This window comes from Drosophila obscura, unplaced genomic scaffold, assembly GCF_018151105.1.
Source record: "Drosophila obscura isolate BZ-5 IFL unplaced genomic scaffold, ASM1815110v1 contig_96, whole genome shotgun sequence".
In the NCBI taxonomy this organism is placed as follows: Eukaryota; Metazoa; Arthropoda; class Insecta; order Diptera; family Drosophilidae; genus Drosophila; species Drosophila obscura.
The window spans coordinates 1,112,725-1,140,000 of NW_024542890.1; the positions used below are offsets into that span (position 1 = coordinate 1,112,725).

Here is a 27,276-nt window from a genome sequence, read left to right on the forward strand (position 1 = left end):
CATTAGAATTTTGGAATATTTTATCCGTTGTATTTCGCTACATCTGTCTCTCTTTTCACAAAAACACCAGCCGTTACTCCTCGCCTCCCTCCGACAGGTAAGAGAGTGAGTGGGCGGAAGGGGTAGCGTAGCCGCTGCAAATTGATTGGTTCCTTCTGGCTACAGTATGTGCTACATACATCCACATCCACCGCAAAACTAATATATCCCCATACTATTGGAGTATCAGCTATAAAAATACAGACAGAAAATGCTACAGTGATTGAAAATAGGAGAATAGTTCTCTCGCAATGAGAGAGATGGAGTGATCGGGGAGTATTTGCTTTCCTGTTTGTCGCTCCTTCGATATTATAGGAATTAGTTATCCATCTGGAGCTAAATGAAAGCAAAAATTCTTGCAATATAAATATAAATATTGTACAAATATCTACCTACATACATATGTATGTCTCAGGTTGGATGCTTTTGGAGCGACATATATCTAGTAGTAACTAGAGCTCCTGAGGTAGTACTACAAGTGAAAATTCTGCCAGGCTTCTGTGTACATTTAGCTTATCGGGGACTAGATGTGTCTTCTAGTTTGTCGCTAATACAACTGCCCTTCCAGAGGCTGGACCTATGTGAAAATAATACACACCCCGCAAATAATTAAGTAATTAAATTAAAACGGACAAACTTATATGTACATACATACGTATATTTCCTTCCTATAAAATACCCACTAAGTCGAGTGCAAATTCACGCGTTGGCAAATAAGTAAAAAAACCCAAAAGAGCTCGCGGCGAAAAGGTGCATTTTGTTTGTGCAATTTTGTGTCTGTTGCATTCCAAGTACAGCGGCAGATACAGTAAAACCTCAGGAACATCACTCACCATTCTGGCTCAGATTGGGTGGCGTGGCATCCAGTAAAAAGTAAAAGTAACAGTGGGGACTGTGTTGTCACTCTTTTTCTGCGGTTCGTTCATAATTCCACGGGCTTACGGTTATTTTTCGGCTTCGAAAACAAAACGATGCGGGATGCGTATTTCAGATCTGTTTCGACTGGGCGGCAAATGGCGCGGAACGAGTCCCACGGGGTCAGTTGACCCCTTCAGAGTTCTGGAGGGTGAATTTTAAAATGAACACCGCCCCCTACTGCTCCACAGAGGAAACTTATGTGTGGTAACCACAATTTTAAAGATATCTGACCGAATATACATGCATACATTTGTATGTCCGAATCTGGTTCACATCAGATCATTATTATAGCCAGAATGAAGAGAACATTTTACGTGACTTCTCTGCCTACTCTGCTACTCTCTCACACACACACTCTTCCTCGTTCAGAAATAACGGCTGCTGTTGTTGTGCGAAGAGAGAAAGAGAAACAAAACAGAAACAGATAAAATATTCTTAAATTCTAATCAAATGGGTCATTAGGTGGAAAGAGGATAAGCGGAGTGCAAGGATTACCATTATAACGTAACTAGCGGTCGTGGTTCCTCTCATTCCCTCTTTTCCCTCCCTTCTTTCTCATGACAAGTGCGAGCGAAATTGAAAGATATGCGCGGAATGCTTTTCCCGTCCGTCTAAGAGGGGTGTGGGGTCTATCTGTGTCTATGGGTAAGTATGGGAGGAAGTATCTGCGTTACCTTCGTTAGGGTATGGTTTCAATCACCTATTTTTCTTCTATCGACAAGTAGTGGATCGGCAGCAACTGGCTCGTCTTCCAAATTGTCTCTGCACGACAAGAGCGATTCGGAGGGATCGATGGCAGGCTGTGGCAATTGCCCTATTAATTGCGTTAAAGAATCAGCAGATGAAGCTAATAGCACACTTCGGAAATTTAATATTCGTTTTTCATTCATCCAATTGGTTAATTGGTTCTCACTTTGGGTACGAATCGATGAAAATGGGAACACAATTGAGATAGTGGCGTGGCTTGGCTGGATCAAACTGATACTGAGACTGTCTTGATCGATGCGGGATTAGCTGCCCAAAGAGTATCTAAAATGTAAGTGTGACTGCACTTAGATTTGGGTGAGCACTGTACACTGTACAGTGGAAAATATGTGCTGGTTGATGATCATTTCTCCATGCAGCGGTGTTGGCATCTTCTGTTTTGTTCTTTGGAGCCTTGAAGAGATTTTGTGCAGCTTTTTCGAAGCGTTGCACAGTGTGAGATCAGCCGAAAAGAGGTGGCAAAGCCATTTGATGAGTAAACACTTTGGATATAATGAATGGACAATTTTTCAGAGCTTTTCAAAATTCAAACTATAAGAAATTTTAGTTCAACAGATATCAGATTTTAAAGTTAAAAATTGTTTCAGTGTGCAAAAATGTATTCAAGTTTTATTATCAATATTAAACTGCTCTGTTGCATAAACAGTTATAACGGCTAACCTGTTTAACAATTGTTTAATAATAATAATAACAAATTTTTGGGATATTTTTCAACTTTGACTTGACTTTGCAAAAATATTTTCTAGATTATCCCCAAGAAATTCGTTTTAATTTTTTATTTCGGGAGCGATCTTAGATCTTACAACTTCGAGCGAAAAACGGACAAATTAAGGCTGTCGCGGGTATAAATATCCTTAGGATAAGTTGTATTTAAAATCAAAACACCATTTACGCAGACTAAATTTCCTTTTAAATGCAGTTCATTTCATAAGGAAATCTTCATTCGTTCAAAAGGCATTAATTTTGCAAGCTGAATTAGCCGAAGTCCCACTGTGCGTTCCTTTAAGGGTGGCGATCAGTAGGATTGCCATTCACGTGACAATCGTCGCGTCACGGCCCTCTTCCTGCACTCTTCATATCCTTTACCGATGCGCCTATCAATTGATTCGTTGATTTTGATGATGAATCAGATCGAAAGCGACGGAGTCGCTGTTGGTGCTTTTTATCCGGAAGAAATCATTGAAAATTCAGCACAGCTCCGACACAGCCTGCACTTGAACAGGCAAATAAATTGATCAAAATCACAAATCTTTTTACTAACTTCTTGGAATTGGTTCCCCGGAATAAATCCAAATTCCAGGGGCGCTGAGTAAAAGGACCAGATGGAAGGGTTCACGAACCATTCGATTGGGTGGGCATCTGTTGTGGCATTTGGAAATCATTTAACGGCAATTTGACGTGCAATTTATAAAAGCATCAAACTCTGCTGGCATTTGCATTTCAATTAGGTTCCGAATTGGTGGATAAAGTGAAAGAGCGGCAAAGCAAAGGAGAACGCCGGGGGGATATTCCAGGGCGGACGGCCTTCAGTCGGTTTGGGCTTTCTAGTGCTCCAATTAATGGCGGAATTAAATGGTGTCCACAGCATTTGAACAGGGCATTTGTCAAGTGGTAGCCGGGTCCTTGAATCTTCTCCCCATCCCACTCCCACTCCCACTCCCATCTGACCCCCCATCCTAGCATCTCCTTCCCCCACCACGCGCCCGACCGCCACCGTACAATGACCAGCTGATTGCTTGGCAATTTTCCTCAAGCTCTTTGAATTTACTGCCTCTTCAATGTATACTCTTCCCCATGGCATTCGGGTCTGCTGCGGATGTTTTCCTTGAGGAGTAGGATGAATTTCGCACTTTCACACTCAGTTAGTATGCCGCCTCTACGTACGCTTATGGACAAAATAATAGGTGTGCTTTTTTTTCTCTTTTAACTTTTAATTTCTAATTCATATCTTCTCTAATCGCAACAAATCAAAGTTTTTCCAAAACTTATATTAATTGTCTTTAAACAAACAATAAAAACAGTTCTACAGACCCTTTAATTTACAAGAAAATTAAATATTTCCTTAAATCCGTAAATTTCGGCTGGACACAATAACAGGTGTACGAAGATAAATGTTTAAATTAAATCGACATTTCACTATTCTAGGTATTGTACATGTACTCACACAACTCATAAATATACTCATAAATATACCAGAATAAATTCTCACTCTCAATTTTATGTTGAAGGGACAGTGCGGGGAGGCGGCTGATTGTGGCAGTGCATGGACAGAGCAGACCGCGCATCAAATTTCCTCGCACTTTCCATCAGAAAAGAGATGGCAGTGATGAGCGAATCATAGAGAGAGCGAAAGCGAGCAGTAGGTGTGCTCTTATACTAGTTCTTGCACTCCGTCTATTCCCATTCCAGCCTATGACCAATATTACAGCTGTTTCCATAATGTTGAATATTTTACATTCTCTTCAACGAAGTACCATTCAGCATAGCCCTATGCTCTTTGAGTATCGGGTATGGAAGGAAGATGAAAGATACACTGACCAATATCAAATAATTATTATAATTATTTGTAAATTTAATAAAAACTCCAAAGTAAATATTCTATAACATATTCCAAATTCAATTCGATCCGATCCCATAGATGGCATTGACATTGGAATCATTGGCCAGAAATCGTATTTTCCCACTCTTGGCTCAAGTTGCCACCTCCAAACGTTGTCGAATCGTGCTATAACTCTGCCGCTGTTTACTTTGAGGCATACGAATATTTTTGAGATGTTGAGACCTTTGAAATGAACAACTATGTACATGAGTTGGCTGCCAGTGGAGCGATGGATCTGAAAGGGTATCTGAACACTCGGACGGGCTTCGCTCTTTTCCGTGCAGCATCTTCAGCGTCTACATTCTGCAATTCAGTTGAATTCAATTCGATTCTATTGCCATTCCATTCGGCTGCTATTGTTTGCGTTTGCGTTTGTGTGTAATGATATAGATTTATTTTCGAGCAACAATTGTATTGGCATTAAAAGTGCGCCCCCCAAAGGGGCCTTTTCCTTTACTCAGTGTGACCTCTCGGTGTGACCGGAATGGAGTGGTAGTGGGGTTTGGGGGTGGGGTTGGGTTGGGTGGCATGTGCAATTGATAGCCTGGGTCTGCGACACGTTCGCTGCTGTCGCTGTTGCCATCCATCACACTCAAAGTGAAATAAATTGAAACTAATGCCAAAAAGGCAATCAATGAATGTCGCTGCACTAGCTCTGGTGGCAGCAGATCTGTTGCAACTTGCAACAGCTGTTTTTGCACGCCATGTCACTGTTACTTTCTAAGTCGGCACAACTCGAAAATCCTGTTTGAATGCCATTTATGGACAGCCATGGACGGGCTGGTCTCGTCTCGTCTGGGCTGGCCTGGCCTGGACTGGACTGGACTGGTGAAAATATCACCTCATCTCTGGTTAGTGGAGCAGCGTGTCCAAGTCCATGCAGCCCCCGCGCCGGTGCAACTACTCTTGCCGATGGCATGTACGAGTGTGTGCAGCATGCCTCACTTTCTATCAGCGGCAGCTGGCGGGGGACCAGGATCAAAAGCAGGCCAGTACACAAAATTCATTCGCAAAGAGAGTACGAGAAATCAATCCGAGTTCGAAATTTCGTTCAAAATTCACAATTAAGTCAAGCAGAATGGGCAGCAAAGGTAAATTGAATCATTTGAATCATTTGAATCCTCGTTAACTGCTGCTGGTTGCATTTCCTTACAGTGAGTCACCATCCGGCCCAGTGTGGTTTTCCGGGCCAGGCTCAGAGGAGCCAGGTAGAGGCACAGTCGCCGTCGCCGTCGCCGTCGCAGTTCCAGCGCCAGCGCCAGCGCCAAGACATGGCCTGGCTTAGTGGCACCTCCGCAGATGATGACACCAACGACGGACTATGCGTGTTCTCCTGGGGCTTCCTCAAATCGTGCTGCCTGTGGCGGGGACAGAGCTGAAAGATGCCGAAAAATCATAATTAAAACCAGTCACAGGTTCTGTAGTCCCCTCCCTCTAGGCAGCAGGCAGCAGGCAGGAGGCACCCAGAGGGACGCAACCCAACCCAACCCGACCCAATCCAACCCTTCCACGTGCACATTGCTTCTAATAGTCAAAGTGACACGCTAAGCTGATTAACTCTAATCTAAAGTTGCAACCAGGGGGAAATAAAGCGCCAACCGAAAGCGAACACAATCAGAAACATGGTGAAAAGAGAGGGATAGGGAGTGGAAGTGGGAGAGTGCCCCACATGCCACAGCCCGCATGGGCCCGTACAGTCTCCTGCTGGGGACGGGTAAGGCCACGATGGAAGGACGACTGTTTACATTTGTCATAGATTTAGTAGAAAATGGGGGCGGGCGTCGACAAGGAGGTATACAATGGAGCGAGTGAACAAAATTGCCACCGATAAGAAAGCAAAGCAGAGAAAACGAAAGGTGGCTGCTGGCAGGGCACAGAAGGAGCCACAGGAGCGGGAACGGAACCAGAAACAGGGCATAGATAAAAGTGCACCTAACGTGGCACCAAAGTAACCCACAAAATCTTCAACCCAATCCAACCCAACCCAAGCTGGCCCGCTCCCGTCCGGTCCGGTCAAAATCCCGCCTGAGACTCTTATCTGACTTTGGATTTGTTTCTCTTTTCCCCATCTCTGTCACCATCTGTGTGGTGTGTGTGTGTGTGTTTTCATGGTGTCTGCCCTGTTCGATGCTGTTCTTTTCTGGTTTGTTTTGGCTTGGGCTCTCACGTCATGTGTCCGAGCTGTCCTTGATTTGGCTTTGGGGCTGGGACCTGTGTCGGGATTTGCATTGAAATCGTCTTAGTTTACCCTCCCACCCGCCACCCTCCAGCCGCTGGAAAATCCCCATCAGCCCTAAGCTGATCGTGAATGGATCTGGTTCAGGATCAAGTTGGAGCACGGCCAACAGCCGCAACTTTTCCCATGATTCCCGTGATTATAATCACAAGATATTGAGCGAGAAACCCTGTCAGCCACTGCCAACACCTTGCAGCAGAAAATGAACTGGCCACTACGACCCCTTTAGCTCTATTTTTATTAAATATTACTAACTTTTGGAATGCATTTTTTAAGTTTAATATTAATAAAATTAATATAGATCAAGACTAAAATAAATGGTGCAGAAATTTACGAGCTTTGAGGCTCGCACCGCACACTCTTTCTCGTCCAGTATGCGCCTCCTGGCGGAATGATCGAAATACAATTGTCGGATGGTCATTCGTTGGTGGAAAGAGCTGGAATGTTTGTTTTTGGGTGGAAACAGTTAAGAGCCAGAGAGCAGGAATAGGTTGTATTTGTTACACAGCTCATAAAGGCATCCCTATATCCATCTGTCTATTTGTTTTGCATCTATCTATGCTTTCGTTTCTCTTATGATACTTATCATCCATGTGCATAGTTGTGTATGTGTCACAACATTCATATCTTCCTCCCTATAATCTAATTATATTCGTCTGTTGTATATATCAGATCCTGTATTGCATTGTTCTCCTGCATTGTTGGACTTATCCCATCAGTATTCCCAACTCATAGGCGGATCTATGCGTTCTTGGGGAACTCCCTCCGCAGCTCTCCTCCACAGACACCTTCTTCCCCTACATGACCCAAGCTGAAGCGGTCAACTCAAGATGCTGGCTAACTGAGTCGACACCCAGGATGCTCTGAAACGGAACAGGCAATTGCAGTAATCATTTCAGCCGCTCAGCCCGCAGCGGGAGCGGGCCAGACCAGGCTGATGGAGCATGGAGCATGGAGCATGGAGCATGGAGAGGGTGGATGGGAGTGGGGGGACGGTACCGGCATGGCCATATTTTGGCGCAAGTTTTCACCAACGCCCAATGTGGAATATGCAGACGCTGCACTCGCTTCTGCCTCTGTGCCTGGGTGGCTGGGTGGCTGTGGATGTGGCTGTGGATGTGGCTGTGCGTGTGTGCCTGAGGAAAAGTGGAAAAACGAGGTGTGCAATTTTAACCATTCACGCTCGGACTCGGTTCGGACCACGTCTGTGCCTCGGTTACGCCTTCGGGCTGAGATTCGTGTGGCAGGTTCGGCTTCGGTTTCGGTTTCTGTTTCGGGCTCGTCTTGGCTTCGTTGGCTCGTTGGCTCGTTGCTGGTGCCGCCGCTACGGCAGGCGGCATTATCAGACGGCAACTTCAGTTGCAAGCGTAAGCTCAGCGTGTGTGCCTCGTGTGTCTCCATCGTGGCGCAACATCAGCCAAGCATCGACATTAGCATCATCTTCGGCCAGTTTCATTGAACAGTAGTCAGTCAATCAGTGGAAACCAGTAGGCGGGTGCGTCTGCGTCGCGTGTGCTACACTTGCCACTTGCCACTCCGGCTTTGGTTTTGGCTTTGGCTTTGGCTCTGACTTTGACTTTGTACAAAATTCGAGCGGGTTTCCGAGCCACGCCGCGCTGCGCCGCGCTTTTGTGCATTTGTTTTGGATTTGGATTTGGACTTGGACTTGGATTGTTTCCCCTTGTCACGTGCTCGGTGTTTTCTTTGTTTTTTGTTGCTGTGCTGCATTCAGTGGAGTGGTTACGCAGTGGCAGAAGAGAGGCCTAGCTCCAACCAACTTGCAACGTTTGGCGTCGTCTCCACAGCTTGGACATGGTCTGACTGGTTCGTGATTTTTCAGATGATTTTATTTCATTTTGTGCACATTTTCGTTTGATTTGAGCGAAAGTTTTTTCTGTGACTTCTGCAGCCGTTGTTGTCGATGCTGCGGGGGAAAAACGAAGACAATTTGCAGCATTGATGCCTGCCCCTTTGCCCCCCTCCCCCGCCACCACTCATTCCAGTTGTGGCGCCCCTAATTAAACCGGTAAAGGCATTATATTTTTGCCGAGGCTGTTGTTGCTAATTGCCAGTGAAATTTGTGACAGCGGCAACATTAGCAGCAGCGACAACTTTGGCAACAACATTGGCCGCTGCCATGCTGTGTGTCCTTGTTAATGAAATCGTTAAGCTTCCTCCGATAGGGGGTGCCTGTGTCTGAGTTTGGAAAATATGGGAAAACTCTCGGGTGGAACGCCTGCGAGCCGCAGTGGGAGATTGTTTTTTGGGGGATCGTTTCGCGCTAATATTGTAGCAGAGCTTACACTTCGGCAGTGGAAAAGGAGAAATGAAAACAGGTAAAAAAGAGATGCAGTATTGGGCAAGTGGAAAGGTATCAGAGACCTGGAAGGAGTGGGCACTATTTATATATTTGCAATGCACTTAGATAGAAATTAAAAGAAAATTCTTCCGAATTGTTCAGCACTGTTCTAGATTCCCGTCAAATACCTTTAAAACCTGCTGCCGTTTTCAGTTCTCCATTGAACAGGGAATATTTTTTCATTGGGGATTTCTATCCGATATTCTCTAAAAAATTCTCTTCTCTTGCTGTTCTGACATACTTAAGGAATTTATATGTATGTGCACACGGTATGAGCTATAACGATCGGAAGACTTGTGGTATCATAGATAACTAATGAATCAGTTGAAGAAAATACTGCCTTTTAAATTCAAACTGAACGATCAAGGGAATGAGCTTAATTGAGATAGCTCTGATCACAACACCCAATTAATATACCCCCTTGAGTACAAAAGCTTTAAATAAATTTAAATATGTTTTTAAGATTGATATTCCTTTTATTATTAAATTGGTCGCCAGCTATGGTGAATCTCGAATATTTTTTGGTGTATCCTCGCCACGGGTCACTAAACGTTTATACCAGGGTCGGCGGAATTATTTTAAGAAGCCGCTATAATCTTTGGATAAAATAAAAACTTTTTTAAGAGTCATATCAATGCGCAACACTCGAAAATTAGTCACATTGAATTATTGAATTGCTTTCCGTTTGGCGTTTGAATCGTTTGCCGCGAAAACCATTTCTATTGTTGTGACATGCGAATTATTTGGTTTTTGGAAACTATCATAAAATACAAAAAATTCACAAAATCAACCTTAGCAACAATTGAAGGGTTTGGGAGTTATAAATCAAGTCTATTGTCAAAATAAAAATCCGTTTTATTTTTAAAATATTTTCACTTTTGACGTGTCCACGCAACATTATGTAAATGCACTTATAAATATGTATGTACATACATATGTTTGTACAATTTACATTGTACAGTCTTGTTTTATATTTTTTAAACAATTTTTTATGATTTATTTTGCTTTCCTCGGGGCTTGCCCTCTTTTGTGATTTCCAAATGTGCAAAATGTTTCACTGTCTTTTCTTCTTCGGTGTGTATGTTGTACTCCCCCTGCTTCCTTTTCTGATCTCCTGTTTAAGTGTTTCTTTAATTTCAGTCTTTTCTTCGGGCCTCTCGAAATTTACGTTTCATTTAATTTGGCAACAGAAAATATTTTATTGTCATTTCATTTGATTAAAATGTTCATAATGTGAATATCGCTGCTGCAGCTTCTTCAGTTTTTCTTGGCTTTTTTTTTTTTGCTGTTGTGGGATGTTTTGTCAACAGCAACGAGGGGAAAAAGTGAAAATCTAAACAAATTTCTTGCCCGCAGGCTTCACTGCTTTTCCCTCTCACTCTCTCTTTTTGGCTGTTTTTGTATCTGTGTGTTGTGCTTCAAAAGCAGACAAGAATTAATAAAAAAATAAAATGAAAAAGTGAGATAAAAACAAAAATGAAATTGTGCCGCAGTATTTGCGTTTGGCGGCATTTTTCCGCTGTTGCCTGTCGCCTTCGTCGTCGCTTTGCGCTTTGCGCGTTTTTCCGTTTTCCCCCACTACTTCAGCACCCTACCACTCTCCGCCACTCCAGCACATTTTTTGTTGCTGCATATGGCACTGCTGATGGCTTCATATTCATTTAGTTGCCCGATTCCTTTTGTTCATCTTTGTTGTCCGTCTATCCGGCCGTCTTTCTCCCATTTCTTATGCCCCCCTTCCTTCCTATCGCCGGTCCATTGCTTTTTTTTTCCATCCGGGTTTTATTTACATTTAGATGGAATTTTTAATTTTAATATAATCTTGCCCGAAACAAAAATCATCAGGTAAGGACTAAAGTCAAAAGAATGCTCGGTCGGTTCCCGCCACAAAATCGTTTTGACTTTCCAATTAATACACCAAATAAAATAAAAAAGGTCATCTCTTTGAAGAAAGGAGCTTGGATTCATGATTTAGTCATTCCCACTCTCAAACCGAAACACTTTCATTGAGTTTTATCAGCCAGCGTTCACGCTTGGCAATTACCAAAAATTTGCTTAAATTTATCTGATTTTCTGCTATAATTTTTCTCTTTCAATTCAATAATTCAGCTAATTAAAACGTAAATAATTAAAAAAGTGTATATCCTTGGTAATCTTTTGTTATGTGTGCGTCTCGAATATATGAAGCAAAATTCCTTCCGAGGCATTCACAGGAATTCACTTCCTATTTGCAGAGGCTGAGAGAAGCTACAAATGGGCCAATTATGCAAAGTAAATTTACAGATTTGCAAATTGATAGATTTGCATTCAGATGCAGAATTCGTTGAGCGCTGGGCACATGCGGCATAATTGATATTAATTTTGTAATTAAAACATAAACTGATTTAAAAGGCAGCGGGCGGTCGAGCGGCAGGAGCATGCCACATATTCCCGCAAAACCAATTCAATTGAACAACAATCAAATGGCAAATCGCAGGGCAAATTGTCAAACTTTTTGACAGCTCCGACAGTAACATACATACATATGTATGTATGTACACGAGTATATGGATATTCCATTTATATATTCCTATAATTTTAAATAAATTCAGCATGGCCTAATTTATGCAATTCTGATTGAGTAAGTTTTGTAATGGATATTTCGATTATGAATCGCTGAATTAAACTCAGCCTAATCCAATTAGCTCTGTCCAAAGCCTAAAAGAGAATCAAGTGGGGAAACTAAAGAGGGAGAAAATAAGATTGTGAAATGCTCGATTTTGAAAATTGCAAATCGAAAATCGAAAGTCGAAATCTACCACCCCCTTCCCATACGAGCACCCGTTGCACATGCCAGCGTATGCAGCCGAGCATTAAAATTACCTCTTAATTAACACGAACCAGCAGCGGCAGCAGAAATACGAGCACGAGCACGAGTACGGGTACGGGTACAAGTACCATCAGCAGCAGAAAGTGCTGGGGTGCTGGGGTGCTGGGGAGTAATGTGGTCAGTGATTAGATGAGTTTAACTATTTATTGATATGGGGATGTGGTACATCAATGGTACACTCTTAAGACAGTTTCTATATCCTAAGGGTTTTTTCGGTTCCAAAGAATTCCTGTTTCAATAATTCTCTGGCAGTTGGAGCTCTTAAAGCCTTCCAGTAGACTGGGCTTGATCGGGCTCAAACGATTTCTTCCCAAAGACCCAAATATGTTTTTGCTAGCTCAACTGTCAGCTGCCTCCCGACCTTCGCTCCTCCACCCTCCACACCTTTATCATCCCATTATATCCCGGCTCTGCCTGCTTTTTTTTTGCACCTCATCAAGCAAGGAGCAAGGGAACTAAATGCGGAAACACATGTTCCCTTTACACCCATGACACGGGAATCCTAAATGCTATGAGTGTGTGTGTATGTGTGGGTTGGTGTGCTAATGTAGGTATTTGCGTCTCCTGCAGGAGGCGGTTCAAAAAATAACCTACAACATAAATTGCTAAACAAAAAGTTTTGGCCTTAGCTTTTGGATTTGGCTTCCGATTTGGCCAATGGCCATAACGAGACGAGACACGGGAAGCAGAAAGAGAAAATTTAAAACTGGTAACAATAACTGCACTAAGAGAACCGATGGAAACAGAGAGAGAGAGAGAGAGAGGGGGAGACAGAACAACAGACGTGTGAGATTGAACTTTGGGACACGACAGGGCAGAGTGGGGCAGAGTGCGGCAGAGTGGTATAGTTGAAAAGAAAAGGAGACTCCATTGCTCAGGAAAGATTCAACGATCTTTACGAAAATCTTTACGCTCGGTTATGTCAAAAAAACTAAAAGTAATTGGATTTTAAGGGTCAACATTTTAACCATCTATTCCTAGAAAATATTTAATTCTTGTACTTTTGTATCCCTGTGAAAATTAACTACATCAAAACTTTCAGCCTGAATGATGTCTAAAAGTCCTCGGCATTTTTTCTCATTAAACAGGCAGTGACATTTTCAGCGATTTCCGTATCCTTTTTTCCAAAATTCTCTAAGCATGCTCCATGGGGCTTCATTCAGGAAACTAGGATGCAGTTTTCAGGTGGTTGGAAGAGTGTCTGGGCATGTCTTGATTGGCACTTGGATGCAGCCCCAAAAAACAATGTTTCCATATCCAACCAACCCTACAACTGGCGTCCAATTTTGTTTACTAATGGCATTGTTTACTTCTGGCTAGAAATTGGGATCAACATCAACATCTATTAGGATTCAGCAGTAAAAATAACATTCTCCAAAAATGAATTTAGCTTTTGGTTCCTCCGAATGTCTTAAATTTAGCAAGCGCGTGGAAGGGGAACCTTTTCCACTGTCAATTGATTGGTTCATTCTGGCTATGATATTTAAATAATAATTTAATATTTTATTAATATAATATTATTGAATATAATGTTTGAAATACACTTTTAATAGTGTTATATCTCAGGAGTCTGAATACAAAACTTTGTTTGCACTACCTACGACAAACAAGACGGATCTGCGGATAGTCAGACATGCCTATATCGACTCGGCTATTGATGCTAATCCAGAACATATTTACTTGTGGGGGTGCAAATTCCTTTTTTTCTTCTACTACCAAACTTATATATCCCTCATATATTTGAGTATCGGGTGTATCGGGTATTGTAGATGTGAAATTTATCCGAAGATTAAACATATCCCAACTATTATACCAGCTACTGGCATAAGACTCATTCGACCTGTTCTGATTTCTGATTATGTATCTTCCCTTCTTGATGCATACTTTTCATCATCTGCTTCACCTGCTTCACTGTTTGATTTTACCTATAATCTCACTACTTCTTCTGGTCAAATGTTATCATTGCTCTTTTGGCGTTTAAAGTTGCTTATCTGTTCGCTTTCCAAGTGGAAGAGGATAGACTTATCCACAGAGAGCAGAGAGGAGAGAGAGAGAGAGAGAGAGAGAGAAAGAGAGAGAGAGAAAGAGAGAGAGAGAGAGTTCATAAGGACTGCAACTTTCGTTTGTTTCACTTCTCACAAGTTCAGAACGGTGCCCCAGCCCCCTACAGTGCTCCTCTCGCCAGCACTCCTCTCACTGTCCACCCTGCAGAGTGAGGGGGTTTGCCTGGGGGTCGGTTGATGTACTTTGTTTCCTTTGCCAAGGGGACCGACAAAATGGCTTAGTGTAACACTTCCGTTTTCTGACACACACAAATACTGGCACACCGATACAAAGAGTGGGACAGAGGAAAAGCCAGAAAGGCTCATTTGATTAATGATTTTTGGGGCAATTCCATCCTCGTGCTCGTCCGCATCCCCATCGCCTTTGGCCCTTTATATTTGCTAAAACCAAGGATGAAAATGCGTGTTATTATTTGGTGTTCCCCTGCCCCCTCTCTCATGAACTATCTATGATTCATTCCAGACAGATTCGCCGAGGGCTTAGGTGATGCTGAGAAAGAGAGCCAGAGCGAGAGAGTACCTGTGCCACTGCCAGTGGCTGTGCCACATTTTGAGTGCTGATTAGTTTTGGGAATATCCATCGCCTTGGCTGTCAAACACTTTGACTGGTTCTGGTTCTGGTTCAGGTCCTGGTTTTGTTTTGGCTTGTGCTGCTGGTGTCTGTCCTCATTCTGGATATGGCTCAGCATCATCATCATAATCGAGAGCCAGAAGCTTCGAGCGTCTTCCATAACTCATCTTCATATTGGGGCACCCCTTTGACTGCAATCGCAATTATGCATAATTTACGTTGCGCATACGCAACGTCTGACACCACACAAGTGAAACAAGGACAAAAGAAGGAGCTCAAAGACGGGACACGATTCCGGGCACTTGGCCAAAAGGTTAATTGCCGGAGAAATGTGCGCTGATTAAGGTGAGCTCCCCGTTCAATCCCTGACTGTAAGCCAGTCGGAGGGAGAGCGCTTGGGGTCACCGATTCCCATCCAGTATCGATGCACGTACCAGGCACGTCCCCCCCCCAATCTGTGGCCCGTGGCATGCTATACCACTGAAGGAGCCGTGGTTCCATTTGAGCGCTGGCCAAAAGTTAAGCTCTGTGCTGTCTGCCCTCTGCAGCAGTGCTCTCGATGTACTTTGTGCCAAATAGCCAATGGCCAGAAACGGAGTGAGATCGAAATTTGTTGGAATGCAAATCAAATTAGACACACGTACACATGCGAACAGCTCAGCTACCGAGGTAGTGCAGCTTCTGTCCTGTCCTGTCCTGTCCTGGTGCTTCTGTTTTCGAGCTCAAAGGCCGGATGCTTTTAATCAAAACAGCTACGTCGAGGAGGCCTCGGGCCTCTATTCACCCCTCCCGTCTACGCGTACTCTGCCACTGAAAAGAGAGCAAAAATATCCTGCAGCGAGTCTAAGGCCTCGCTCGGCTCAAAGTATCGAAACTGTTGCAGCAGCAGCAGCAGCAGCAGCAGCAGCATACAGCATCCCACCTCACTCTGGAGAGGCTTGTTGGCTGCATTCCCCGTTTCATTGCCTGATTGCATCGCCCATTGCCATTGCCGCCACCTAGCGCTCAGTACTCGCGACGGGTTTATCTTTATCAAGTGCCTTTCTCTCTCTCTCTCTCTCTCTCTCTCTCTCTGCTGCGTTACTCGATATTCTCCCATCAGAATATCTTCGCTCTGTTAGTGTTTTCTAAATACCCTTTCATGGGGCAATCAGACACAGAGAAAGAAGCATTTCCATGGCATTTGTGCTTAGCCTTGAATGTTTGTAAATTGATATCAATAATCCATTAAATTATACATTTTGCTAAGCAGCAAGAAAGGGTATTCAGAGTTTCGACCTTCGACCGAAGCTAGACTTGCTTTATTGTAATTTTTTGCCATATCCTGTATGATAGCCGTCAATCCAGCCAGACGACGGCCAAAGAACAGCGGGGAAACAGCTGGGGCTGGCTGGTGTGGAATGTGCAACTATTACCCTAACGAGCAACAAGGTGTCATGACAATCCCTCCATGGCTGCTCTGCCCCACCCCCTCTACACTGTGTGGGGCTCTTCCTCGCTTGCTGTTTTTATTTTTTGTGTTCTGTTCATTTTTCCCGGGATCCTTTCTGCAGCTACTTTCGCTTCCTTCTGTCCGGGACAGTCTTATCAGCGTCGCACGTTTTTATCATAAATTTTACACTCCGCTTGCACTGTTTCTTGCACCCATTTTCTTGTGGCAGGACGCAAAAATCTCCGCTAAAATGGGCATACAATTTGGGACGCCTCCGTCGGAGTCTGACGCTGTTGCTGGGCTGCTTTTCATGTTGTTGGAGAGTTTTGTGACCCATTAAAATGCTTTATGCAGAAATGGCTCTAAGAGCATTACGTCCATCGAAAGGGGCGGCAGAAGGGAGTACAGGACGTAGGAAGCCAATTTATTGCATATCAATTTTACGAGTCAGCCATAAATACCGCTTAAAGGGAAAGTTCTAAAGGGGGGTACACTGGGAGAGTGAATTTTTCTTGGGGTGACAACAGATTATACTGTTTACCTCAGCCTGGGGAAGACATCAGGATGGCAAACTCCTCTCCAGTGACTTCGCCTGTTCTTTATCCCTTACATTGCATTATATTATATTATTTTGTGTTGCGTTAGAGAATTTGTCGGCACCAATACAATAGCATTTTTCCGTTTGGCTGTGTCCGTAGACAACAGGCAAAACTGAACAGCAGACAACAAGGTAAAGTATAATTGTATTGGTGCTGAACGTTGTGCTGTTTTAACGATATATTTGAATGCATCATCGGGCCTATGAACCATTCAAAGTGAATGAAACGAAGCACGGGATTACCATTGCCACAAATTCTTCAAGCATATAAAGACCGGATCTTCAATTTAATAGGAAATACGTGTATGTACCAAAATTACCTACCAGATTCGGGTACGTGGAAAAAAGTGGTACAGGCTGCAGGCAGTTTTGCACCTAAACGGCCTGAAACTTCACTCTGTTAGGCAGGAACATGCAGGCATTCTGGAAAATCAAGGGATCCCCATTCAGTCCCATTCAGACTAACGAAAGCCAATTTATTTTGACACACATATGTACATATGTATGTGTATGTAAGATATTATTTAATTGAATATTTATTTATGATATGAAATGGCGGTAGACTGGCAAAGTAAAAGAACAATTAGTTTAAAAGCTACGGCTAGATTTCGGCTTATTTCTGCTGATAGTCCGCTTGGCTGCTGCCATTCTCCTTTTACGACTGACTGCCGTTATCTGATTTTCCTCTGCTGTTCATCTGCTGTTAATACCGTTATGCTGTGTTGCACTGCTTATCTGCTGTTTTCGTCGTTAGCCAATGCTCCTTGCAATGGGCCACAGCTGGCCCACTCCACTCCTTCTGACATGCATTTACATGTATGTATAGGGAACAGACTCGTACAAAGTTTGATGACACTTTCTGAAAATATAGAATAAATATGCCAATAAGCACTCATTCGTTTGTTGATGAGTCAGTCAGGCAGAGTCCACTATGCGGATTTCACACTCTTTGGTACAAGTACAGTATTACCTTCGTCTTTTCACCTTTCGTCTTCTGCCTTTGCTGATTCATCTACATATTTCAGTTCCAAAAAATGAATTCATATGAGTTCTGTGTAAAAATTGTACCTACCAATAATTGCACTCTGCCGCCCACTCATCAACCTGCAATGCCATTGCCGTTGCCGTTGCCATTGCCGTTGCCATTTACAAGCAGCTACAGCCCAATCAAGACCGCTTAACACTCTCGCGATGACTGCTATAATGATGATGGTTATTGGCCCATTTCAGTTACATACATATTTCCCTCTCACTCTTTCATCAAAAGAAAAGGGGCCGAGAGCATTGCGTATACGCGGTGTATGCCGTCAGCCATCAGAAGCCAGAATCCAGCTGCAATGATCGTTTTTGTGGCCGTGGCCATGTCCATTCCCATTCCCATTCCCACTTCCATTTCCGGATACTTGTGCAAATGAAGTGTGTACACAAAGTATCATTCACGCTATCATTGACACCAAACAAGAGGAGGCTGGCAGGAGGCGGGGACGCTGGCTGTTTCGAGGGCAATGCCGATGGGGACTGCGGGAAGGTAAACGAAGGGGACGACCAGCAGCAGCAAAAACAAGTTTGTTAACGAAGTCAAAAGTTGTCTGCCATCGAACGTTGAGATTCCTTTTTGGTCAGGCCAATAAAAAAGGAAAATTTATTTTCCCAGAATGCCAATGTTTGCTTATGCTTGTACAATGCATGCATGTATGTATGTATGTATGTATGTGTATGTGCGTTCATCCGTGTGTGCGTGCGTATGCGCTTGTACAGGATACCAGTATTTGCATTCATTTAAATCCAGCAACAAAATGCTTTCATTTTTTACGCACTGCACGTGGTACAATGTGGGGGGAGGGGTACCTTTTTTATTCTTGCGAAGATTGCAAGAGGCATCAACAGCCTATTCCATTCAGTCGTATCCGGCTATCTCTTCAGCAGCTCTCCTGCGTATGTAGCCAATTTTAGTGACGTCTATGTAGATCTAATTTACTCTTCTATTGTCCATAATTTGGAGTTCTGCCTATTGTTAATTTTATACATAAATAAATATTATTATATTATCTATCGATCCAACAAAAATCGTCACAATTCGAATTTATAAGCCAAAAACTATTTTTCAGATTTATTCAAAATATATTTTTCCCCCTTCTCTACCACTCTCATATCTAATTGGTCGGAAAGCCGTTTTTGTTTATCATTAACTAAAAAAAAAAAATAGAACGTTAAAGCTTGGAATATTTTCCGTGGATTAGTATTAGTGAATTTCGAAATAGATGTGGGAATTTTCACGCATGACCGGCTCGACCCGCTCGACAACCACATTCAAAAAAAAACATTTATTTTTCATAAATTAATAATTATAATTAACTATTATTGCCATTATAATAATAATATTTATACACAGAATGATTTGTAAAATAGTCATTAACATTTATTATACGCGGTAGTCGAAGAGTTTAGGGATTATTAGATTTGTGGTCGAAGTTGATGTGGGTAACGCACAGAAGGAAACGTTTCCGACCCTATTAAGTATACGAGTAGCCGAGTCGTTATAGCCATGTCCGGCCATCCGTCTCGATGAGCGCCCAGTTCTCATAGACTATAAGAGCTAAAGTAACCAAGTTTTGTATCCAGACTTTCGCTTGCTTCCGCCCCACAAAGGACGCAAATCTGTGGCATCCACAATTTTGAAGATACGAGAAAACAAAAACGAAAAAACGCAATATCGTAGAAAATGACCATATCTAGATTGCCAAATCTGGATCAGACTTTCCGTCCGATGTGCATTGTAAGATGGTGTTTGAGGATGGACAAGAATGGTAGAGGGTATCTTTATTTCGAATATGTACAATATTCCCACTTTTTTCCACTGCCGGCTGTCTGCTGTTTGCTGTTGGCGGCGAGCGTTGAAATTATCGCAAGTAAAATTTATGATTATCCAGCTAAAGTGGAGTCGGTTGGAAAGGAGACACAGGGGAATGGAGATGCAATGTAATTGCTACCAGCTCTGTTGCCATCCATTATGAAAACTGCTCACCCCTCACGCTTCCACCACTGCCTTTCCTCAGTCAGCCACATCAAAGTGCAATTTTCGCAGACGCTTTTATTGCATATATATTAAAAACTTCCCCACCCCCACCTCAAGCAGCATCCCAACCAGCGAATCCCCTCCCACATCAAACCACAGCAACACAAGCAACTCATCCCATGCTCACTGCAAACATCATAATCATCAAGCATCAACAAAATATGAAGCAAAGGCTACTCTTAGGATCCATACGCATCCATCGTTATCATGGCAGCTGCTTCTATGTTATAGGGATCCAGATTTTATTCTATTTTCTGGCATTAAAATTGTTTCAACATCATCATCATAATCATCATACCCTCTTCGTGGTGTTTTTATACCCGTACTCAAAAAGAGTTAATGGGTATATTGTATTTGTGGTAAAAGTGGATGTCTGTCAGTCCGTCTGTCTGTCTGTCTGTCCGTCTTGATGAGCGCCTAGATCTCAGAGACTATAAGAGCTTGAGTACCAAATTTTGTTTCCGGTCTCATGTGATATCACACTGCTACAAGTATATTTTAAAATCATAATTATAGCCAGAATAAAGAAATTAATTTTCAGTTGCTTCCCCCACCTCATCTGATTGAGTACGGGTATAAAAGTAGAGTCGCGTCCACAGAAGCGACTCACACATTCCTTCTCGTTTTAATTGCTTTCGAACGTGTTTAACAGCAATATTTCGCTATGATCATACGCGCTTTTCCTCGACATTTAATTGAAAAGTGAAATTGATTTTTCACGCACACACACAGCAATTGAAAATCTATTTTCCACTCCTCTACTGTCTCTGCGTTTTTTTCATCTTTTTGTTTTGCAGCCTCTTCCCATTCTCTTTCCTCCTCCGTTTCTTCTCCACTACCTCTCTCTTTAATCTTATTCTACTTTTGATTGCAAGTGAAAATACAAAAATTGTTTTATGTATTGTTTCATTTCTTTTTGCTTTCTGCATTAATTATTGAAAATTATATTTTTGATTTTTGCACGCAGAAATTTCTTTGATTGAGGTAGAAAGAAAGATGCGGAGAGAGGCAGTGTGAAAGAGTGGTGGAATAGTGAGTGGAGAGAGAAGGGGAGAAAAGAGGGGTTGGAAAATGAAGATATTGCACACATTATTTGCCATTTTCTTTCGCCTTAATTTTTTTTCGTTCGTTACTGATATTTCCATTCCGAAGCTGCAATTATTTCCATGGAATATTAAAATTATACGTTCGCCTTCTCAGCCAGCCTCCCGCCTTTCTTTTCGTATAGCACTGCTTGAAAATTCCATTAACTTGCACAAGCAAACATTTCTTTTTTTATAATAGGCTTAAATGTACAATTCAGTTGAAACGAGTTGTCTAGAGGTAGGGAACTAGGGACTAAGGGCCACAGCCGCACCATAAAATATTTTAGATATTTAGTGCTTCAACCTATTAGATTCGGCAATCGTTGTTCTAAAATTTAAATTATCAATTTATATTTCGAAGAACAATTTTAAGCCCGTCCGTCTATTGCCGTCTATGCCCCGTATAATAGTCCGTGTAAGAAATATATTGTTTTGAATGCCAATCTGTTGGGAAATTAAACGCGTTCGAATTTAATTAGTACGTCTGTTGGAATTATTGGAGTGCGTGGTAGCAAAACATTTCCGTCTCTGATTTTTGCTGGGTTCATATTTCGAAGTAAACTAACCGGAGATCCAACTTTCAGAAGGTGTAGTGGCATGTCTGGAAAATCCAGTGAGTTCAAAAACTCTGGTGGATAATTATCAGTTTCGTTCTCAGCGCAAACAGTTCGTCTGTATTATATTTGCACATTTGGGAATATGCGCAATGCGTGTGTGAAATTCAAAATGTGCAGAAATCGGTAGGCATTTTCATGCAGCCAGTATTTTCATGGACAGAAACTTCTCCGTAGCCTATATCTAATATTTTTTTTCAAAATGTGCCAGCCGATCTTCTGGCATTTCGACGCGCATTTTTATTTTTTAGCTGGATTTTTTCAACATTACGCCCCAGTGACGATGATTTCATGGATGCATTTTTCGGAAATGACGGAAATCGTTTGTCTAAAATTACCTGAAAGGAGTAGCAGAGTCTCACCGAATAAATGTGGTTGTTAACCCGGGCCGCCCCCCCGCCCCCCCCCCCCCCCCCCCCCCCAACCCCCCCCCCCCCCCCCTTAAAGAACGAAAAACAAAACGCAGGGGGAGCCCGCCCCCCCCCGCGCCCGCGCGGGGCGTGCGTTTTTTATATACATACATACATATATAAGTGTTCTTTTCAACGCCTCAAGAGAATGTTTGTGTGCCATAGTGGCTTGAAGTGCCCAAATGTGTCCAAATGATAATTTGGCATTGCTTCAACACTGTTGCCATGGACAAATGTTTTTCTGTGTTGCACACTGCTTCTGCTTTTTCTTTTTGAATATTCAGATGCATCTTATATGCAGAATGAGTTGTTCTTCCTTTGTCCAAAAAAACTGATGCAATGCCAGATGATTCAACAGTCAGTGCGATGACATACATGATCGGCAATAATTAGCAATATGAGAAATGTTTTGCCAGTTCCACCTGGAGCAGGTTGAGTTTTTGTTCATGAATCAGTACTGGGACATTGGGAGTAACAAGTGCTGTAATTTTTTAATAATCGCTGCGACATGCTCACACACACATTTTCGCTATCTTGTTGGAAGTTTTTCCGTTTTTCTTACCACTTTACTATTTCAAATGTTTATATCACACACAGACAAATTGAAAAAATTGATTTTCTTACGGCTTAAATTCGCTATGCAAACCTTTCCCAGTCACACACAAACACAAAAATCCATCAACGCAGGAATGATTTTGTTTACATATAGAATGAGACACAAAAATACTAAAATCCCAATTAAAAACTGGTGGGTGGTGATAGGAAGCTAAAAAATAGTTAATAGCTTATTCCAACAACTACGAAATGCAAAAAAATGTCATTAAAATCGGTCGCGCCGTTTGGGAGAAGTTAATAAACAAACACCGTGACACGAGATTTGTATATATGTACATATGTAGGTATACAATTTGTTAAAGCTACACATGTTTGTACAATCAGAACATTGTTGAACAAGTCACTTGCTGAAATCGGTGTTTTCATTTTTGGCCTCGATTATATATTATATATTATTGGGCTAATTAAGACTTATAAGTTGAGTCTAAAGTTGAGTGTACGAATGTCCCGTGTGACATCTAGGAAATGCCCATATGCCCATACTTCTGGCTGATTAATTATGCATTTGGCTTGAACAATAATAAATGAGTTTCTAATGGAGTTTATTGTGGTTACTATATTTGTATGAACAGATACAGATGGCAATATCCAGCTCAGCTTATCTTCCTCCCTCGAGGGAAATTACCGACTATCCTCCCATAAAATAATTGTATCTTGCGAGATCTTAAAAAACAACAAAGTCAAGAGAAAGAGAATTGGTGCACAATCTGTGGGAGAAGTTATAGGATGGTCATGGTGGCATGGGGCATGACAGCATTTCTTCGAGGGGCAAGCAATAAGAAACCATTTTGCTTTCTCTTTTTGTTCTACGAATCTCTCTATATTTTATATTTGTTTATATATGTCCCACACTGGAGAGCAAGTTGAAGTTACTTATTTGAAATGTTTTCCTTGCAGCATCACAAACCCAAAAACTTTCTACTTGCAACTGGTAGCCGACCAAAAAAGAGAGAACGGAAAGGAAACAGAACGAAACCAAAGACAAGTAAACACGCGCCAACAACAGCAGTGTGGCAAAGTGTTGCATACTTCCCAGCCACTCACCCAAATAGGAAAGGAGTGAAAACGGATATACATATACTCGGATACATATAGCCACACAGCCACACACACATCTAGAGAGATATTGAAAAGGCGAAAAGAAGGTGGAAACGACCGGCAGCAACATGCTGTCGTCAGCAATAAATAAAACAGCACGCAATGCTGCCAATACGTTCGAATTGCTGGCTATGCTTCTCTATTGCTGCTCTCTAGTGCAAGGACAGGGACAAGGACAAGGACAGGGACAGCAGCAGCAGCAGCAGCACTTGAAGTACCAGCAATTGCAATATCAAATGCAGCAGCAATATGAATACCAGCAGCAGCAGCACTACCAGCAGCAGTTCCAACAGAAGCAGCAACAGCAGACACTGACGCCCACTGCGGCATTCGCTCATAAGCAACACGAGGAGACAATCGATTTGCTGTCCACGCAGCCCACACAGGTAAGTGACAATCGAAGACATGCCATCAGAACGTATAATAATTGCCGGGTGGAAAGTCAAGGGATTACCCTCCAAGCTGCATGCTTCAAGCTCCAAGGAAAACATTGCGCAAGAACCTCCTTGGGCGGTGGCTCATTGTGTAATTAATTGAATTCTTGGAGCTGCCACAGATGCGGCTACTGCCCGGCCACATCTGCACTGTCCCGGCAAATTGAATTTAATTTTGTGGAGTTTCGAGCAGCAGCTGCAGCTACTTAGAACCAAAAATCTCCCATTGCCAACTTTTCGTTTTTCCATCGGTCCTTCGTGGTTGGGCCACTGCCAGCCCCTGCCAGCCACTGAGACTCAAGTTCAATAAGCTGATTAGCTCAATGAAATCAGCAATGAAACCGAAATAGAAAGTGCCCCTAGACTTCTGGCTTTCCGATAACTTACAGCCGCATGGAGGCATCCGCCAATCTTCCACACAATTCAGGCCATTAATGATTAATTTATCTTTCATTGACTTTAAGTTGCATTTAATTAGCGAAGAAACAACTCAACGAAAGTGAGAGAACTTTTCGCTGAAGTTTTGGGTTGCAGTTCTGGCAAAGTAAAGTAATTCCTCTGCTCAAGATATTCCAACTGAAAGCCTCAATTGCGGGTCTGGCGGTACTTTTTGAAAGGTCATCCCTATTGCAATTGCAATCATCTACTGGCAGTGATCACGATAAAGTTGCATAAAGTTGTAACTGATCTTTTTAAATCTAGGTACATTTTCAGGCACTGAGGGAAGATGACTTTGCCACAAATTTTGGGGACTTCCTGTTGGAATCTTTTGTGCTCTCTCTGTTATTCAACATCAACAAGTTGCACATGATGACAACCCTGGCAGCAGGGGTAGCCCTATTAATTTCACACACGATTTGCTGCTTTGCTTAGTTTTTCCACTTGAAAATTCCTGTCACCGACTTCTTGCATCTCCCCGTCTGACTGCCCACCGTGTGCCATTTTCGACCGTGGTGCCACGAGGCTGACCAAGCTTTTGTGATGGGCATACGTACAGTGGGCATACCTCACACCCACCCATGCCACCCTGAAAGCTCTAAACCAACTTTGGAGGACAAAACGGGGCAGCGTTTTGTAGATTTTTAAGTCCCATAAATTTTAAGTGTCAATATATAAAACCGCATATGTGCGGGTCCAACAATGAATGGCTGCAGATTCATGGCGTGGGGAGGGGCAGGGTGGAAAGGGGGTTGCGGTGGACAGGGAAGAGGAAGAGGAAGGAATGGGTCGTGCGAGTCGAAATTCATAAATCCAAACGTGGACGAAACGAAATGGTAAAATAAAATGCAACCAGCCGAAGCAGCAGCAGAGTTGGCACTGTTCTAGAGATGGTTCATGATTGCTGTAGAAACTATCGTTGGACAGCTATACCACCTATCGAATACAGACAGGTACTTTAGTCTATATAATAACAAATACAAATAACGGATTGAATAGGGTCACTCGTTTCAGTATCAGTATGAAGGAATCATTAAATGTATGTGCATTTGTATGTACAATCACTCCAATAATGTCTTGCCCTTTCTGATAAGCATTCTCCGACATTTTAGGGTCCTGATTGACGACCAGAGAGAGGCCTCTGATTGATGTTTGCTTGGGGACAGACTCCTATCGCATATCACCCTCGCTGCCATCACTCTAGTAGGGGCCAGTCACGACCAACGCACCCATCCCCAGGGGCACACACGTAAATTATATGAATGGGGATTTTTTGCTTTATAGTTTCGCGTTTCGTGTCTGTGGCCGAGGGCCGTTGCTGGCGAGAATCTCTGGCTGGCCATGCTCTCTGCTGCTATGGCTCTGGCCATGGCTCTTACCCTGCCCCTGCCCCTGCCCCCTGCCAACCAACAAACCCCACTAATCCCCCCGCTCCATATGGCGTCTGGGGTCTTGTGTGGCTTTTATTTTATTGCAAACTTCAAATAAAACAGCAGCAAAAAGTTGTTAAAAGAAAATGGTGCAAAAAAACACCAAAAACACACAAAAAAGTAAACGAGAGAGAAAAAGAAATATTATATGAAATGAAATAGCAGCAACAATGCTTGCATTCATAAGGATGGTAAGGGGTGATAGGGGAGGAGAGGACTTTGGACACTGACAGTCCGAAAATTGTGACCAAATCGTACCAAATCCTACCCCGAGCTAATACTTGGGGCAATCACAATCGTAGCAATCGAAAATGATTTGAAAGAGTTCAGAATATATGTACATGGTACAGATATCGATTAGCAATCGATAGATTCATCAATCATGGCCCTATCCACAGCGAATGAGTGGACATAAATTTTTTAATGGGCATCCGGAAAATGTATTTCAATTCAGTCTATAATGTTAGCTGAAGCTGAATCAATGCGTTCTTGCTATAGTTGCAGTATTATTTGAGATAACTCAACTGGGTTTACTTATAATTAGATCTATAAATATGGAAATATTCTTAAGGATGGAGTGCAGGTGTAGATTATAATGGATTAGGTGACTGCTGCACAGTGAAGTCCATATTATGGGTGACAATATCTGGGCAGTGCCGTGGCGGAATTATGAACATTTTTCAGAGAATTTTCCGGCGAATTAAATTGAAACTGTAATTACATATTTTGTAGCATAATTATCAGGGACAGCAGCTGAGACAGCCGACAACCAAAAAGTTGGGAGAGGGTGTTCAGGGGTGTAGAGTAAGCGGGGTAAGCCCCATTGAGATGCCTCGGCGTGTCAGTCAACGGAAAATCTGAAAATCGCTTAAGATTAATGATGCACAAAATTGAGCAACATTAAAGAAAGTGAAAATGGTATTAAGTGCAAAGCACACACACCAACAGAAATGCCGGACTGAGGCAGGAAGTGGGGAAGTGGCGAACACAGGAAAAGCCGCAAACTCAGGCAGAGGCAAGTGGCTGGAGTGAGTGGTATGGTGAGGGGAGGGGTGGAGAGGGGAGTACGTGCAACACGCAAAGCGGTAGAAAATGGCGGCATAAAACTTAAATACAAAAATGTCATGCCAGAAACGAGCTGCCAACAACAACAACAGTAAGAAATGGAGAGAGAGAGAGAGAGACCGAGTGTGTGTGTGTGTGTGTGTGTGTGTGGGAGAGAGGATGGAACAATAACAATGTTTCCGCGCACGTGGGCAGCTTTTTGGGGCTAGGGCCAAGCCTCGACGTGCCAACGGAGGGCCTCCTATCTGTGTAACAAGTAGTCAGGCCAAGTGCCGCGTACGTGCAGCGGCGGCGGAAATGGCATGTGTCGTCACAGCCACAGCAGACGAGAGGAGTGTGGGTGTGTAGGGCGGCAAGGAGCTCAGCTAATGTCTTGAGCACGTCGTCTGGTGCGGACTCCTCACCTCATCTTTTCCTGTTCGCAAAATCAACATCGCCAAAACTGAATGATGCCAACAAGTTGGCCAACTAGGGTCCTCCATAAACATTGGATGGGATAGCGACCCTTGGCACATGAATAATACAATGAAGGGCAGAAGGTAGCCCACAAAGATATACCCGT

The 27,276-nt window shown here is 42.8% G+C and overlaps 1 protein-coding gene across 1 annotated transcript in view; it reads left to right on the top strand.

Annotated features, from left to right (window-relative positions):
- The first annotated feature begins 7,928 nt into the window (after nt 1-7,928).
- LOC111070399 (DNA N6-methyl adenine demethylase) overlaps nt 7,929-27,276 on the top strand; it is a 75,783-nt gene continuing 56,435 nt past the window's right edge. The window contains exons 1-2 of the mRNA XM_022360905.2: nt 7,929-8,381; nt 23,147-23,733. Coding sequence (XP_022216597.2) covers nt 23,416-23,733 — 318 coding nt within the window. The 5' untranslated portion in view covers nt 7,929-8,381; nt 23,147-23,415. The remainder of the gene's footprint in view (nt 8,382-23,146; nt 23,734-27,276) is intronic.